The 18,822-nt window shown below is 39.3% G+C and overlaps 1 protein-coding gene across 13 annotated transcripts in view; it reads right to left on the reverse strand.

Moving 5' to 3' along the window:
* Positions 1-18,079, reverse strand: part of LOC139463862 (LIM and SH3 domain protein F42H10.3-like) — a 110,676-nt gene extending 92,597 nt beyond the window's left edge. For all 13 annotated transcript variants that reach the window (XR_011653076.1, XR_011653074.1, XR_011653073.1 and 10 more), the window contains exon 1: positions 17,864-18,079. Coding sequence is in view for 5 of the 13 variants with exons in the window: in XM_071245258.1 (XP_071101359.1) it covers positions 17,864-17,932 (69 nt within the window). In the remaining 8 variants the exon portion in view is untranslated. The remainder of the gene's footprint in view (positions 1-17,863) is intronic.
* Positions 18,080-18,822: the final 743 nt, after the last annotated feature.

The following is an 18,822-nucleotide window of genomic DNA, read 5'->3' on the forward strand; positions in this document are numbered from 1 at the left end:
CCTTGTCAACAAGGGGGTGGTTTTTTCGCCATAGATTCCTTTTAGGAACCTGAATTACAAATAGCTGTAGTTCAAAGATAATTTACACAACACTTGCAGCTGATGTGTATAATAAGAATAATTCCCTACCTATCTTGTTCAAGAGTGTTGTAAGATGTCCTGTTGAGTGAGTAAGTGAGTTTGGTTTAATGCCACTTTTAACAGTATTCCAGTTATATCGCGGCTTGTCAGCTTAATGTGGGAGGAAAACCTAAAGTGATGCAGGTCTCAGACGTTTACCACTTCCTAGAAACATAATCGGGGCGACCTGGGATCGAACCCGCAATCATAGGTTTCTGGCATGCCCAAGGGACACAACTATGCACAGCGAATCGCGGCACCTTAGATGACTGGGCCTTCTGTGCCCTAATGTCCTATTAAGATTAATCTGTGTCTGGAAATTTCAAGACACAATCATTCACACCATCACCCTCACCATCTATCATTAACATACATCTTCGGGTGCGGGTTTCAATTTCTGGGATTGTCATCCAAAATGTTCCAATATTTTTTCAAATCTGGTAACCATATAGAAGAGTGAGGGAGTGAATTGGGTTAAATGTTACTTTTAGCAATGTCACTGCAGGAAGACAACAGACGTGGGCTTTACACATTGTATCCGTGATGGGAATTGAACCTGAGTCTTCGGAGTGATTGCAAATGCTTCAACCACTAGGCTACTCCATCATCATCCACGAAACATTGCCTTCTTTATCATCTTCCTCATCCACAATCACCTCCCTTATTCGTTCACCTGTATGCTTACATCTGTCAACACAAAACATACACCAAAGCCTTCTAGCAAGCATAATTTTAGAGTAACCCCACAACAAATCAAGTTATTGCATGGACAACATAAGAGTTTCAGTTACAATCATCAACCCTCTGAATGACAAAGGCGAAACAACTGAAAACACAAAAACATTAGGAATTTTATATGCCCCTAAGCATTTTTCATTGATTATCAAACAGCTTCTGCAGGTTGCAATGTTTGATTTTATTAACTATCATCAACATTGTAGACAAGATAGCTGTTGCGGAAGTGACAGTTACCATGACGATACAGGAATGTCCAGCACATCCCCAACTTCAAAGTTGGAGGAAGAGATTTGTAAATCATCCAGGACACATGAACGTTCCTACCCACAGCCTTGGCCACATAACTAGCTGTTGTACACACAAAGCTGGCCCAACGCTTACACTGCTCATTACAAGTGCATCAGCAGCCCACAGGCATCTTGTGGAAAGTGTTTGTTCAGGTAACATCCACAGTAATCTCGCTGATCCCCCAAACCACAGAGTAAGCTGCTTCCCCCATCTCAGAGCATGATCGTACACGATGGTGTCTCACCTCTATCTCACAACATGATCGTACAGAATGGTGTCTAACCTCTATCGCACAACATGATTGTACACAATGCTGTCTCAACTATATCTCACAACATGATCGTACACAATGCTGTCTCAACTATATCTCACAAAATGATTGTACACAATGCTGTCTCAACTATATCTCACAAAATGATTGTACACAATGCTGTCTCAACTATATCTCACAAAATGATTGTACACAATGCTGTCTCAACTATATCTCACAACATGATTGTACACAATGCTGTCTCAACTATATCTCACAACATGATCGTACACAATGGTGTCGCAACTCTATCTCTCAACATGATCGTACACGATGATTGCACACCATGATATCTCACTGATGTCTCTGAACAACATGATCGTACGCGATGGTGTCTCACCTCTATCTCACATGATCGTACATGATGGTGTCTCACCTCTATCTCATAACATGATCATACACGATGGGGTCTCACCTCTATCTCACATGATCACAGACGAAGGGGTCTCATCTCTATCTCACATGATCGTACATGATGGTGTCTCACCTCTATCTCACAACATGATCGTACGCGATGGTGTCTCACCTCTATCTCACAACATGATCGTATACGATGGTGTCTCAAATCTATCGCACAACATGATCCTACACGATGGTGTCTCAAATCTATCTCACATGATCACAGACGAAGGGGTCTCATCTTTATCTCACAACATGATCGTACACAATGGGGTCTCAACTCTATCGCACAACATGATCCTAGACGATGGTGTCTCAACTCTATCTCACAACATGATCGTACACAATGGGGTCTCAACTCTATCACACAACATGATCCTAGATGATGGTGTCTCAACTCTATCGCACAACATGATCACAGACGAAGGGGTCTCATCTCTATCACAGAACAACATCATAATGCCAAAAGCATATTAACTCAACCCCAGAAAATCCTCCTACACTATTCTATTTTACATGATTCCAGCATCATAAAGTCAAGGAATAATGACTTAGAGAGCTATACAAATCATGTCCTAGCTATGGTGTTGGAGTAGAACGCCGCACTCAGCAATATTCCAGCTATATGATAGCGGTCTGTAAATAATACAGTCTGAACTAGACAAACCAGTGATTGACATAATGAGCATTGATCCACGCAATTGGGATACAATGACATGCATCAAGCCATCAAACCAAGTCACTGAGCATGACCACCCAAACCCATTGGTCACCTCTGAAGAGGTATTGTCGCCTTTTTACAGTGAGCATGGATTGCTGAAGACCTATTCTACACCCGATCTTCATGGGTATGACATCATCTAAAAGTGAGGTGAGTTGGGTTGGGTTTAAAGCAGTTTTGAACAGTAATCCAGTTATATATCACGGTGAGTCAGCTTGATGTGGGAGGAAAGCCCATCTCATCTAAGAGTCATTAATAACTCATTAATGGTATATATAACCTACATGTGCCCAAAAATAGAAAAATATCTGATAAATCTTACACATAAAATTGATTTCCCTCCAAGCTGTGTTTATTTCATTCTACACAGGCTAGTATCATCAAGTTTGGGCCAGATGTTTGTTGAGCTTGGTTCAACCATTTGAGGTGATATCATGGGGGCTATTACATCATTCAACCTGGTCCAATAACATTAATTACATTGGCAGTGATTCTACAGGTATAGATTATAACCATCTGTGCCACATTTTAAAATGGCTTTGTCCAATGACAAACATAAGGGTAATATAAACCTATTCACCCCGAATCCCATCTGAAACCAAATATGCTGACCTGGTTAATTCAATATTCCTGCCTTTTCAATACACAAATTTGACGTCAATTCATGAATGAAATCATGTTCATGCAAACGTGAAACATGATAGAGTAAGTTAACAGAAGCAATCAATTCATGAATGTGCACCTCTAGAACCAATTTTATGTACCCTGCAATTAGAGTGTGAATTGACGGAAAAATTGCACTGCAATACACTGTGTTACGGGTATCTGTATGGTGATACATGTTGTGATATATTGGGAGATAGAGTGTTTGACAGTGACTGACAGTGACTGACAGTGACTGACACTGACCGTACAGGGAGACCCTATTTTCTACATGATAAAGTAAATATTAATCAGCATGGTCTTCTCCACCATTCTGTAGTCATGGATACAGGGGAAATAAGGTTCGGGAAAAATCACTTCCACGTTTCAATCAATCAATCTCCTAATGCTTGTTTGTTTGTGTGTTGTTCAACGCCGCACTCAGCAATATTCCCACCATATGACAGCGGTCTGTAAATAAACGAGTCTGGACCAGACAATCCTGTGATTGATATCATGAGCATCGATCCACACAATTGGGATCGATGACATGTATCAACCAAATTTCCTAATGCCTGATGCATATCCATGTTATATCATACCTGAAAATGGCACAAAGCTATAAGCATAACAGGTCACTATACATAGACATCGTCCACATGTTACCACACCACATGTCAACACTAATATGTTCTCGCTTGCGGACTCAAGTGCGTGACCAACAACCCTCTGATGTGATTGGTGCAATTCCATAAACCATCTTGTCACACATATTGTGACCAAGGAGAATGAATGTCAGGAGAAGTTGTCCAACGTAAACATTATTGATCATCATTGATTGTGGAAACCTGGGATGCTCGTGATTCATCATGATGAGTCTTGTATTGTCAGCACTTTATGTTCTCCTTAGCCCTACTATTTCACAGGTTTTCCTGCAGTGAGTGAGAGTGGCAAAGGCTTCTGGCATTGCTTGTACTGACGGAGTGGGTTCTGTTTTATACCTCTTTGAAAAGTATTTCTGTCATATCACAGCATGTCAGCTTGGAGGTGTTGGAGGTGAGGTGAAATGGGGTTTAAAGTCACGTTCAAGTATATTGCACTTATATACCGACATGCATGCAGATGAGTGTGTGGAGGACTGCTTGTACTAGTCCGGACTGATGCCGATTTATAGTGCTAGCTCACTGAGATACCATGCCACAGTTTAACATGACTATTCCACTCAGACACAGTATACTGACTCTGAGCCAACCAGTCCTTGTTTTAGCGCCAGACAAGTTAACAACAACTACCATCTTTGAACATCTAATAGCAGCTGGTGATCACACCTCAGACCTTCTACTCTCCGGGCGAATGCTTTACCACTAGACCACAGAGACGGTACTGTTGGAACAAAGCTTTACCACCATGAGCACAGATATGGTGCTGTCAAACCAAGAAACACAATCATGATGAAGCAAGGATTCAACCTACGATCACAGAGTTCAGCCATGCCTAAGTGAAGCAACTCTACACAGAGAATTACAATACAATCGGCAACTGGGCCTGCCATCTCCACAAATGGATTCTGAGTGAGTGATTATGGTTTTACGCCGCTTTTAGCAATATTCCAGCAATTTCACGGCGGAGGACACCAGAAATGGGCTTCACACATTGTACCCATGTCGGGAATCGAAACCAGGTCTTCGGCGTGACGAGCAAACGCCTTAACCACTAGGTTACCCGACCGCCCCACATGGATTCTGAAAGTCCTTTGGTTCTTTAATGATGTGTTAGTGTAATGTGGGAGGACATCCTTGACACATTTTTTGGCCTTTTGCCATTTTTGTGAAACCATCAATCATTCAGAGTTGATTTTATGAAACCATCAATCATTCAGAGTTGATTGGTCAAGGATCATAAGAAGCAGAAGAATCTGGGAATCATGTCCACACCAGCAGAGATCTGCCACAAAGGGACACAACTCTCATCAACCTGCTGCTACCGGTTCCTCCACCTTGACCTGGAGATCTAGAAACAACGTACTTACATTGTCACTAGCACCATTTCGGTTAATTTTCGGGAAGTGTTTCATTTCAGGCTTATATTCAGTGTACACAAAATGCTTCAAAATGGAGGACAAATATGTTCATGTGTCTCCTGTTGGAATAAGAGCAATCGTGGGCCCGTTTGATAGATCACTGCAGTGTCATTGATCAAGGGTAATACTGGTTACGACTGAGCCCACTCACATACGTAAGTCAAGAATGAGTCATAATGCTGTAACCACATTCAAGTATCTACAGATTTTTCGTTCAGTAATAAACCAAGGTTCATGGTGAAAAAAGGAAGCCATGGTTAGGGTGACATTTTTTTAGGTTTGTCACTGAAAAGAGCATGAGGTTTGAAGAAATCTGGCTGGTTATAGACCCCTAATTAAGACATCAAAGTCTTCATAAATCAAATCAAAGTTATAGCCAAATCTAACAGTCATGCCCAGACGTGACTTTGAGAATGTTTTCCACACCAAGCTGACATACCAGTAGCTTTTGTTGATACCAGACGTGTCAGCAAAGTATCCTGACTGAGCCATGCCTATTGGTATCTATACAGACAGTAATGGACAATGTTCGACAGAGACTGCAAGTACCCCATTCAACAGGGCAATCAACTAGCTTCTAGTACACTGATCTTACATAGAGGCCGTTACAACCTGGAGTTTTGTCTGAAGAGTGTGTCAGTGGAATCAGTCTCCTGTGTCCTGACTTTTATATGATCCCTGCCTGTCATTGTCCACTACACTTTAGTCACAGCATTTCTACATTTAATTACCTCTGATTGTGACAGTTTATAAATTTCACAATTACCGTATTCGACGTAATAAGCGCCCACGGCGATATTTGCTAATATATTGGCAAGTGAACAATCCCAATTAGCACCCCTTCCGATTGATCAATGTACACAAGACTTATTTATTCATGTATAATACGCACTCGTGTGTTATACGCACCCTTAATTATGGGCAATTAAATTCTGGAAAAAATATATCTGTCGTACATTAACAGTTCAGGCCGTCAGCATAAACCACAAAATTTATCTTTCAACTCTGTTTTATTCCACAAAAATAATATTCCAATAAGAGCCCCCTATTTCTAATTTTGAGAGCACCCTGGGCGCTTATTACGTCGAATACGGTAAATGTATGTCTGTCAAACCGACCTTGAAACAAAGGTACGACTCAAAAGAGGTTAAAGAACACCTGATTCTTTTATGTTCCTATAGTTAATCTGTCAAGTCATGACAGAGTAACAATAGTAATATGAGTGAGTGAGTGAGTATGGTTTTATGCCGCTTTTAGCAATATTCCAGCATTATCACAGCGGGGGACACCAGAATTGGGCTTCACACATTGTACCCATGTCGGGAATCGAACCCGGGTCTTCGGCGTGATGAGCTAACGCTTTAACCACTAGGCTACCCGACCGTCCCTTATAGTAATATGAATGAATAGGGAGTTCTATAACTTATTTTTCAGTATATATATAAGTATATGTTCAATATTTGTCATGTAAATCTATAATACGTGTTGTTTGGCAAGTCTAGATTACTGCAGTTTCATGTCCAAAATGGAGAGAGTCCAGGAGCTTCTTTTTATTATATTCTATTAAGATAATCTAAAAGACTTTTTTCTGTAAAATAAGTTCATTTATAGACGAGATCTTAATCTAGTTTCTCATATTTGTTATTCCCACCCATGCCCAAAATCTTGACCTTGGACAGCTTTTTTTTTCCCTTTGTTCCAAAATGTGTGACAGGTCCATAATAATACTGATTTAAAGTTATTCATGTGTTGCTATTAGAATAAACAAATGAATGCAGAATGTAAAACTTTTGCTGTGCATGCGTTGCTAGTAGAGTCAACATGTTCCACTGAAGCATCACAGCCTGGATATGTTGGTTATTTAGTGTCGGTTACCACAGCGTTATACTAATCTCTTATACCTGGAAGGTTGGTCTATATCTGGCGGCCATGATGGCACAGCCAGCTTCAACCACCTACAGTTATTATCATCATACACACTGATACAGGGGTTGTAATTAACATTACCTAGCTAGCTATGTGCCTGGGGAGGCATGAGACTGTGTGGCTGAGTGCACTCAGATCAGGGGGCTACTGTAGCTGGGGTTGCCTTTACAGTATGATCGGTCAGTCTGGGAGAGCCTTTGTCATGTGTGACTTGATGGCCTGATTACCCAGAGTTCCTTGCAGTCCACCTCAAGCCAGCATGATGGATGATCAACATCTATCAAACAGTCCATTCAACAAATTACAATATGCTTTTCACTTGTTTTGCTTTTTCAATAATCTACACGTTTAGATTAACATGTCATGATATGGTGAACTTCCATTGAGAAGCTTTCCGAAAAATGAAAACTATTTCAATTTGCGTATTCAACCCGTGCTTGTCATTAGAGGCGACTAACAGGATTGGATGGTCAGGCTTGCTGACTTGGTTGATGCATGTCATCGTATCCCAATTGCATGGATCGATGCTCATGAAGCCAATCACTGGATTGTCTGGTGCAGACTGTATTATTTACAGACCTATGTCACATGGCTGGAATATTGCTGAGTGCGGCGTTAAACAGCCAACAAACAATCATTTGTATATTCAACCTTTGTTTACCATGGTTGTTATAGTTCCAAGAGCAGACATCGAAGCCCTATTGATATCTGGCGATCCAGTCACTTTGATGTGTAAAGATATATTTTCATACTCCTCAATGTCACAGTTGTAGTGGCATATTTTTATTAATATGCAAAACAATCTGTCATTAGCCTGGACTGACTTCAAAATTAGGGCGTGTGTTTACAAACAGTGTCACGTGATATGCAAGTTAACTTATGGCAGTGTCATGCTAAGTCATCACTTTTCCAGAGTGTGCTTAATATCAAGTAAGTGGCTACAGAGGAGAAAAAATGGCTCTCAACTCTGGACCCATCATAATCAAGTTTTTTACTTTGGAGAATTCTTGGTTCCAATCAGTCAATCTGAAGTTTCCGATCTCAATAACATGTCTCTGATTAAAAGTGCAGATCATCTGATAATTAATTCATTGTTTGTTTGTTTGTTGTTGTTTAACGCCGCACTCAGCAATATTCCAGCGATATGAAGGCGGTCTGTAAATAATCGAGTCTGGACCAGCCAATCCAATGACTGACATCAAGAACATCGATCTATGAAATTGGGATATGATGACATGCATTAACCAGTAAGCGAGCCTGACCACCTGATCCCATTAGTGGCCTCTTTCAACAAACATAGTCGCCTCTAAGGCTAGCATGGGTTGCTGAAGACCTATTCTACCCCGGATCTTCACGGGTCAATTAAGTCATTGATGATGAGGTATTCAGGTGCAGTGGCCATCTATATTAATAGTAAGATACCTAGATTATCTTGTGAGCATGTCTCTGGCCCCAAGGAGAGTATGTACAGTAATCTCCAGGCTCCGCAACAGAGCCTACCTGAGGCAAGCGAGGGGCTATTTAGCTCAGTCTGAAGCTCACTGGAGTCAATTGATGATGAGGTATTCAGGCAGAATGGCCAAAGGGAATTTGACCAGTGACAACATATCTGATCAAGCTATCTGGTGACAGGATATAATGGGCCTGCAAGCGAGATAGATCAATTTGAGCAGACATGTGGACTTAGCTATTGGGCGGTAATCAGAAGAACATTGATGAGATGTTACGAGTTAACACATTGTGGTACATCCACACCATGCATGCTAAGTTAACATAAGCTAGTCAGCAATGGGATCAAACAAAACAGTTGAAGGTGAAATTCAATATGACAAGAGTTGAAAATATGACAGTGAGTGAGTGAGTGAGTGAGTGTTCTCACCTGTATTCTTAGCAATATTCAAGCAATATCAAATCGGAAAACACCAGAAATGGGCTTCACACATTGTACCTAAGCGAACAATTTAACCACTAGGCTACTGAACTCTTCAGGTATTAGGTATTTTACAACCATGTTTGAAATCAAAGAAGAAAGTCAAAGATTTTTTATCACAGCTGCTTAGAACAGTATTTAATTTATACCACGGCATGTCAGTTTGATGTGGAAGGAAGCCCGAAACGATGCAGGTTTAAGACCACTTTGGTGAAACCCACAAGCACGAGTATGGTGCAGACAAACCTAAAAACATAATCGGGACAAACCAGGAATCGAACCCACAACCATAGTTTTCTAGCATGGTCAAGGGACACAACTCTTCACAGCGATTTGCCTCCTGTGACAACTCTATCCTGAAGTCCCAGGACCATGTGGCCATCTAGTCGCAAAACCGGGATGTTCATTCTGGGACCAGCTGCTGCTGCTGTTTGCAATGAGGAAGTGATCAGACAGCAGGGGTCGGAGATTTCTCCATCACCATCCTACCATCACGGAAGCTCTGGCTGGACCAAGCTAAGAAGCCAGATTATTAAAGTCTGGATCACACAAACAACACCTGATTAAAACCTGAAAAGAATTATTTCCTACACCAACATCTCAGTGGTGGGTATTTTAACACATATGTTAACTAACTTAGTCCTGAATATCACTAAAATCGTATTTGGAAAGATTGTTATAAAAAGGTTTGGGTGATGAAAAATAATGAGTGAATGAGTGAGTTTTAACAATATTCCAACAATATCATTGCAAGGGACACCAGAAATGTGTTTCACAAATCCTGCCTCTGTGCGAATGCAACCTGGACCTTCAGCATTTAGAATGAACGCTTTAACCACTAGACTACCCTCTGCCCTCAAGATCATTATGATCAGAATGGTGACACAAATTATTAAAGTAATACATTTATGCCCATTTGTTTAACATTTCCATACTCAATCGCCTACCCATACCCACCAAACCACCATACCGAACAAACAACACGCATACACACCCACTTAAATTGGGTCAAAGTTAAACCTGTTCAAGGATTCACAATTATGGTAGATTAAAATGTTCAATAGGAACATTATTTCAGTAAACATTCATCTCTTAGCAAGATCAGATAATTAGCTCCTCTCATCTATAATTTTACCTCTTACTAAACCAAATCATCTCCCCATCCCATCAGGGATTTAACTAGGTTCCAAATTAATTACCCTTGGCATATAAATTTGGAAAACACCTTTGCAAAAAATTGGAAGCTTCTTATTCAAAAAGACCTTATTCAACATTTCATTCAATGCAAAATGTTTATATCACACTTTAAACCTTTCTTTTTGTTTCATGGCCCTGTTATGAGTGAAATGGATTTCACCTCTGCAAAGCAATAACATTTATTACAAAAATAAAATTACTTGTGAAACTTTTCATTCCAATTTGTGATTTTTTATGGACATTTCCTTCAGAGTATATAGAGAATATTGGCCTCAGGGCCGGTCTAGAAAAAAACGTCAGTGAAAGCAACACTTTAGATAACAGCTTCCGAACCAGATCAACTAGTCTTACACCATGACCGTGGAATATATTTATTTTATGAAAAAATAATAATCTAGAAATGCATACAAAAGCAAGTCTAGCCTGCTCAAGCTATCTCAGCATAGCGAAAAAAAAAAAAAATTTCGAGTCAAGAAGGATATTGTGTAATATAAGATTTCAGAGACTAAATGTTAGTCTACAGATGAACCTATAGTATCCTAAAAAAAGCAGATTGGTAATTTATAGCCAATCGGGAAATACTAGAGAATGTGTGTAAGGTGGTGGTTGAACAGTTTCTGATATTATTCGCGTTTTTACACCAATATACCTTGTAATGTAACACATCGTATGTATTGCACTACAGGGGCTGTAAATCGATGTATTGTATCGTGGGCCTCGTCTTTGTGACTTTGGAGCCTGCTCTTGCATTAAACATAGAACGTATAATTTTGGCTACTTGAGAACAAAAACAACATTTCCTGACTATATACAGACTGTAACGACGCAGGCAAGTTCTACCAAAGTGGCACAGATGAAGCAGCCTTGGGAGGCACAGCTCATCAAGAACACACCTGGTGGGGCATGGTTCACATACCTCTCGCATGACTACCCCTTCTGTCATCCACAGAGGCCTCCATCCGCCAGGGGGGGTCAACATACTTACACAATGTTACACTCAGTAGGCTGCTATTATCCTATAATCAAGCCTCACCACAGTTATTCACTGTCCACTGTATAAACAATACATCCATGTCTTATCTGTTAGTGTACATTGATGCATTAGATGCAGCAAGACCTATTACCAGTCCCATTGGTAATCAAACTGATAATCAGATATGGCTCTAAATGATAATTAAATCAGTATCCCTGTTATTCTTCTAACACATGCAATGCTGCATCAGTGTGCTCAGTTTGTTCTGGCCTAAATCTATATTGTTGGTTCAGACTGTGGTGGCTGTATTTCAGGAACAGAAATGTTATGTTTTCAAATGTGCCACAAGGCTCTCAATATTACAGTGTGCCCTGTATGAGTGAGTGAGTACAGTTTTATGCCGCTTTTAGCAATATACCAGCAACATCATGGTGGGGGACACTAGTAATGGGCTTCACATATTGTACCCATGTGGGGAATTGAACCCGGGCCTTCAATATAACACTTTACCCACCAGACTAACCCACCACCTGCAATGAGTGAGTGAGTATATGAGTATGGTTTTCGCAATATTCCACCAATATCATGTTGGGACACCAGAAATGGGCTTCACACATTGTACCCATGTGGGCAATCAAACCTGGGCCTTCAGCGTGGCGAGCGAAAGCTCTCACCACTAGTAGGCTACCCTTCCCTACCTGTAATGAATGAGAGAGTGAGTGACTGAGTCAGAATGTTTTTCCCATCGCTTTTAGCAAAATTTCACTAATATCATGGTGGGACACCAGTAATGGGCTTCACACATTGTAAACCCATGTGGGCAATCAAACCTGGGCCTTCAGAGAGACGAGCGAATGCTCTCACCAATAGTAGGCTACCCCTCCCTACCTGTAATGAATGAGTGAGTGACTGAGTCAGAATGTTTTTTCCATCGCTTTCAGCTAAATTCCACTAATATCATGGTGGGACACCAGAAATGGGCTTCACACATTGTACCCATGTGGGTGATCAACCCTGAGCCTTCGGGTATGACTCCCTCTGGAATGAAATATATGCCAAACAGAAGAATATGTTTGACTCATCTATACATTTAAACTAGGTCAACGTTATTTCACCATGGGCTAGTTGTTATTTGAATCTTTACCCCATTCCTTTTCATTGAGATTAGTAATACCCTTTTAAATTTTCTGATGAATGATTTCTAAGACAGGCCTTTAGGCAACAGTAACTTATTCAAACCACACCATTACCATTTTAAGTGTGCAAACACCACTATATTACAAGGAATATTTTACCCTGTAGATTCATTTTTTAAAAGGTAACAGCTCAAGGTAGGAATACTTATCTTCCAAATGAAGCCAGAGGGAGATTTTCCATCTGGAGGAGTAAAATGATGAATTGACACAAGTTTTTACCAGATACTATTGATGTATAGCCTATAAATCCCGTATAGAATGATAAATCATAACTGCCGCTGTACTATGGTAAACAATAAACTGATGTAGTATTAGCATACATTTGTCCCATACAATACATGCAACAGCCAATAAATTATCCTGCTGAATCATTTCTTTTATAAGATGAAGCTCTTAAAAGGAAAGTTGAATATGACAGTCTCACACATTGTGACACAAAACAAAATTTCATATATATATCCTGGTATAACCAGTAAAAACACAGTAAATAGAGTAACCTCCCTTTTTACTTGCCCATCATCATGATACCAGGGATTTATACAGGATTCCAAACTAAGTACCCTTGGCAAGCAAACTGAAGCAAAAGCTGTTATTTTTTTTCAAATTTGGGATCTTTAAAGCTCTCATTTTCTTAAATTTAGAGGTATTTTAACATTGCATTCATTGCACTAATTACAACTAAACATTAAAGCCTCTTCATAGGTCTTGTTATGAGTCAAATACAAGTTAGCTATTCAAAGCCACAACTTAAGTTAAATTATATTAATATACATTGGGAACATGCTAATTACAAGTCAGGTTTATAACTGACATTAGCATAACAGCCTCTGAGCAGGTCTAGAAACATCCTTGGTTTCAGAGACGCATTTATTCATCCCAGCCTGTATTGCCATATATCGCAATACAACTTCAACTGGCATTATTCAGAACTAATGGAATACCATGGAAACATGATCATGCACTAAAAACATGGCACGTATGTATGTTATACCATGAGGGCAAACTGGCACCAATCCCAGATGTGTCCTTGCACTGAGATGCATGTTTATTCCTTGCACATTCATTGGTGCAAAGCTTCTGCCCCATCTGCGCATGTGAATCACCAACTTCCCAAAGCATGCACAAACAACGCAGTAGTTACAAGACACCTGTCAGTGTCGAGTTTCACAAGAACATATTTACAAAATTTTACTATTCTTGAAACTATATATTTAGAAGCTTCAAGTTTGTGCATATATATCCTGATTGATAAATGATACACATATGCACATACATAAGTAGGAGATCTCAAGGTATTCTGTAAGTATGTATTGTTAAATCATGTTATAATGACAATGTGAGATTTCAAACAACACCTGCTGCTCGATCAGATGTAATTGATTGGATCTTTGCAAACATACACACTGTTTATGCTTTGACCACTGTGTATCAGCTCACTACATTTATCCTTTAATGTGTTCAACCACTTATGTACTTACAGGCTTATAACAGTAATTACCCTATTATCACTGGGGTATCACCACACGACATCTACCCTTTAACCACTTGTGCTTAGGCATCAGAATACAAGAAATGTTTTCTCTTAGTGGGAGTGGGCGGTCGGGTAGCCTAGTGGTAAAAGCATTTGCTCGTCACGCCGAAGACCCGGGTTCGATTCCTGACATGGGTACAATGTGTGAAGCCCATTTCTGGTGTCCGCCGCCGTGATAGTGCTGGAATATTGCTAAAAGCGGCGTAAAACCATACTCACTCACTCTTAGTGGGAGTATTTAACTATCAAAATATAAATATGTAAAGGATAGGGCATTGTTCAAAATATGTACCTCCTTATACCACAAGGGCATCTCCATACAAATTTATCTTCTCATAACACTGGGCTTATACAAGAGTTACATCATGTACCACTGGGGCATTACTTTACAATATTTACCTCCTTATACCACAAGGGCATCACTATACAAGATGTATCACCACACAACACTGGGCTTATACAAGAGTTACATCATGTACCACTGGGGCATTACTTTACAATATTTACCTCCTTATACCACAAGGGCATCACTACACAAGATGTATCACCACACAACACTGGGCTTATACAAGAGTTACATCATGTACCGCTGGGGCATTACTTTTCAATATTTACCTCCTTATACCACAAGGGCATCACTATACAAGATGTATCACCTCACAACATTGGGCTTATACACGAGTTACATCATGTACCACTGGAGCATTACTTTACAATATTTACCTCCTTACTATACAAGATGTACCACCACAAAACACTGGGCTTATACAAGAGTTACATCATGTACCACTGGGGTATTATTATACAAAAGTTCTCATAACACCACTTGGTCATTTTTCTACAATATTTACCCTCTTGTACACCTATCTTGTGTAAAAAGTAACAAAAAAGCTAGGTTGTGGCTGGCTGATGCTACCATTTTATTTCCACCTAAATTAAAACTGAATCCAACTCAAATCTAGTCAAAGATTTAGCATGTCCATATTGGCTCCAGAAATCAAGCACTGTTCTGGGCTCCATTTGGATTTATTATTTTATTTTGTAGATATATAGTCTTAAATAAGAAAACTGCGACTGAATGTTCGTCTAATGAAGGCCTATAGCATGTTATAAAGCCGTAAAAAAACCTTGTCTCTTAACCATGTGATAACCCAGCCAATCAGAGATCATGCACATGTTTCGACTTCCACAAACAGCTAAACACTCCCACTATTAATTGACAGAACACTGGTCGCCTCATTATACTGCTTTATGAATGAATGTAGTGGCTCCCAAATAAGGAAGTTTACACTTCAAGTGACTGCCTAATTACCTGTTTAGAGCCAATGGGTTGCCTATCACTGGTTATATAACATTATGTATGTACATCCACACTGCCATTAGCATGATTCACAAGCAGGTGATAACATAGAATATATCCTTCACAGTCTTGATTACACAGGGCCTCAGGATAGGTACGGCCCTTGTTGGCAGATGTGACTCTGGATTAATTTCATGATTATTCACATGTCATGTCTTACTTTTTATCTATTACCGTAGACTGGGCAATAAATGTCACCCGTTTATTAGAACCAATAATTTCATTTATTATTCCTGATTATACTAACCAGATTCAATAATTCATTATTTCTCATCAAGCCATCTTTACACAAATTTCACATTCAAATGATTCACTTTTTCCATATTTTTTTTTTATAAAATAAAAATATGCCTAAAAAGAAATATCGACACTTTATACACTAGTTAATTGGCATGAGCAAGAAAGGTTTTAGACCACTTTTGCAATATTCCAGCAATTTTAAACCAGAAAACACCAGGAACAGGCTTCATGTATAATACCATTGTAGGGAATCGAACCCTTGCCTTTGGTATGATGAGCAAACACAGCTACCCCTAATCAGGCCGATTAAGGCAGGGCTGTATCTATCTGTTTTTTCATAAAATGACCATCTGTCAATGAGTCCCTGACAAGATGAGAGTCCCTTTAAGAATTTAACAAAATGGATGTTATTATTAGTCCTTTTTTTTCTGTGGATTTACACATTTACTAATACAGACTTGAACTAATTGGAGCTATCACATTTCCGCCATGACAACCATCTATCAATTGTAGGGGTGCTTTATGGAAAGGTCACAATAAATGACACTGGTGTGTGACAATTGTAGGAAAGTAGTCTAACCAGTCATAAACATGACAAACATGTACATGAAGTGGACGTCATGACACAGTTTGGACAATTCAGACCACGTCTTTAACTATATGACCTACTTAACATCTTAGCCGACTGGAAAGATATTCTTGTCTACATACAGGATTATCCACTGACTCGGTAATAATCTGATCAGCAAACTGAGAAAACACTGGCTACTTTTCTTTAATAGGCTAAGCAGGTTAAAAGCCAGTTTAAGTAAATATATATATTGTTGTTAACTCCTAGTGAATCTTAACTAACAGCACACTCATGATTTGAAAGTGTGACATTAAAATTAGAACTGCAGGGTCATTCAATGAATAAACATTTTTCATCGAACATTCTTTTTAATCTTTATCTTAAAAATAAAAATGATTCATTTCTGACCTTTATATGACCTCTTTTTAATTAACTGCATGTGTTTTGTCAATTTCATTCACAATGACAAGGGACATCATGAATCATTTTTAATTTGACCTTTGAAAAGACAAGCTATGACATATATCCAATGTTGGTGCACATGTCTGTATTATTTCACATTGAGGGTCAGGAGGATGGGTTATAAAAGAAATAAATAAAACTGATAAAACACTCTTCAAGTAAAAATATTCCTAATCAAGTGGCGATGCATACAAAGTCATATGTGAATTTTTTTACCAATTTCATTAATATTAAAACATTGAAAGTGACATCACTGCTATATATTTATCTGATTAAAATAGAAATAGATCCTGCTTTTCACCCCTATCTACAATAGGCTAATCATATTGATCACATCTATTTCAAGTCAACTCACAAATTGCCTTGTATGGTAGCATAATTTAATTATTGTAATGTATTTCGCAATACCATCACAGTAGCAGAAGTGCAATTTGTATCACATCCAAGTACCACTCAATTACGAAACACAGAAATGTGTAAACATTTGGCAACGTCACAAGCTTTTCTGGTTAAAAGAATCCATAAAGTAAAGAAATAGAGGGACAATCATTCATATTACAATAGTTATACATTGTGCGACAATTGTTGCACAATATCGACAAGTACTGCATGTGAGTGGAGAAGCCATGTTATAACCTATATATAACCTGGGCTAAATTCTGTACTACACTGGGTGCCATATTGTATAGACTGCACGTGTATCTTGTGATTATTACGTGTGTGTATTGCAACGTAAATTTCACTTCCGGCCTTCTGAGTACGTCCCTCGCGCCCCTCAAAAGACCTGGGCAGTTCTGTCAATGGGGTGAAATGGTGTATATACACTGACAGTCTATATTTAACAATAAATTCCACACTAATCATAACACACCCCGCCAACTTTAAGTTGCCTCCTCCATTACACCGCCACATTCCCGCACACAAGCCAAATTTCTTTTCCAACAGCAACAAATGTTTTCAATCAACAATGTGCATAATTTTTGAATGGGGGCAAAGGGTGTGTCTTGGTGACATGCGACCACACGCCTTTAAACTGACGGCAACAGTGTAGTACCTTGTACCGTCATCATTGTTTCAACGTGTACATAAAAGGCCCTCTATGCGGGGCCCTATGGCTTAATTAACTCGAAATATCTTGGCAGGAGTGCGCCGAATATACGCATGTGCGAGTGACTATACCTTGTCTAAGCATTTCAGCTCCTCGGTAGGATACACCGTCTTGGAGCACTTTCCACACTTCTTGCTCATCTTGGTATTTTATCCTGCGATATCCACAATTCGAATTGAGGTATTCCCAACCCCGCTAACGAAAAGTCGGCTTGAAGCTTCAAGATCTGCGGTAAACAACTCCAATGATTTCGTCAAGTGCACGGTAGAACTGGCGGTCGACACCGTAGGAAGCGGGTCGTGTGCAAACCGTGGGCTACTACCGTACCGGCCCTATTAAATTTCACCATTGCGTGTCAAATATGGCAAGGGGCGCTCTCAAACTCCGAGACGGTTTCTCTGGCGCTGCTCACACTGCTCACATACTTTTAATTAATAGTAATTACTCTGACTCTAAACTAGGTTTTAGTGGTAATAATTAAAATATTTCTATTTTTTATCATTATTATTTGCAGACATTCTGCTCTTCATGACAACTCTTCTTTCTTTTCCCCTCTAATGATTTTTAAATAACAAAACTATTTATTCATAACCTGAACTACTTGATATCGCCAGTCGAAGCGAACTGTTATGTTACTCTTTACTTAAGCCACGTAACGTGGACGGTTATAGTTTACTGAGACAAATAAGTACATACGTGTGTTTTATCGAGTAGCTGTGTGGTACTTTATGGATAAAATGTATGCATTTTATCAGTTATCATTAATAATTTTTGCTGGTAATTTCATTGAAAGCTTTGTTAAGTATAGTTTAGTATAAAACCAACATTTTTTAACCGTGCGCGTAATGCTAACAATACCTGTCTGCACACGTTCAGGCGACGTCTCGCGCCTCCAGCACTGGTGACACGCTCCGTCAATACCCACACAACAATTACATATAGACATATATGGTGGAAGATATCAGGATTTCACTCCGAGATAAAACAACAATTAGAGTTTTATTGTATAAAAAAATAAATTAATACAAAC

Source organism: Haliotis cracherodii, unplaced genomic scaffold (assembly GCF_022045235.1).
Source record: "Haliotis cracherodii isolate W230 unplaced genomic scaffold, xgHalCrac1.p SCAF_16, whole genome shotgun sequence".
Classification (NCBI taxonomy): Eukaryota; Metazoa; Mollusca; class Gastropoda; order Lepetellida; family Haliotidae; genus Haliotis; species Haliotis cracherodii.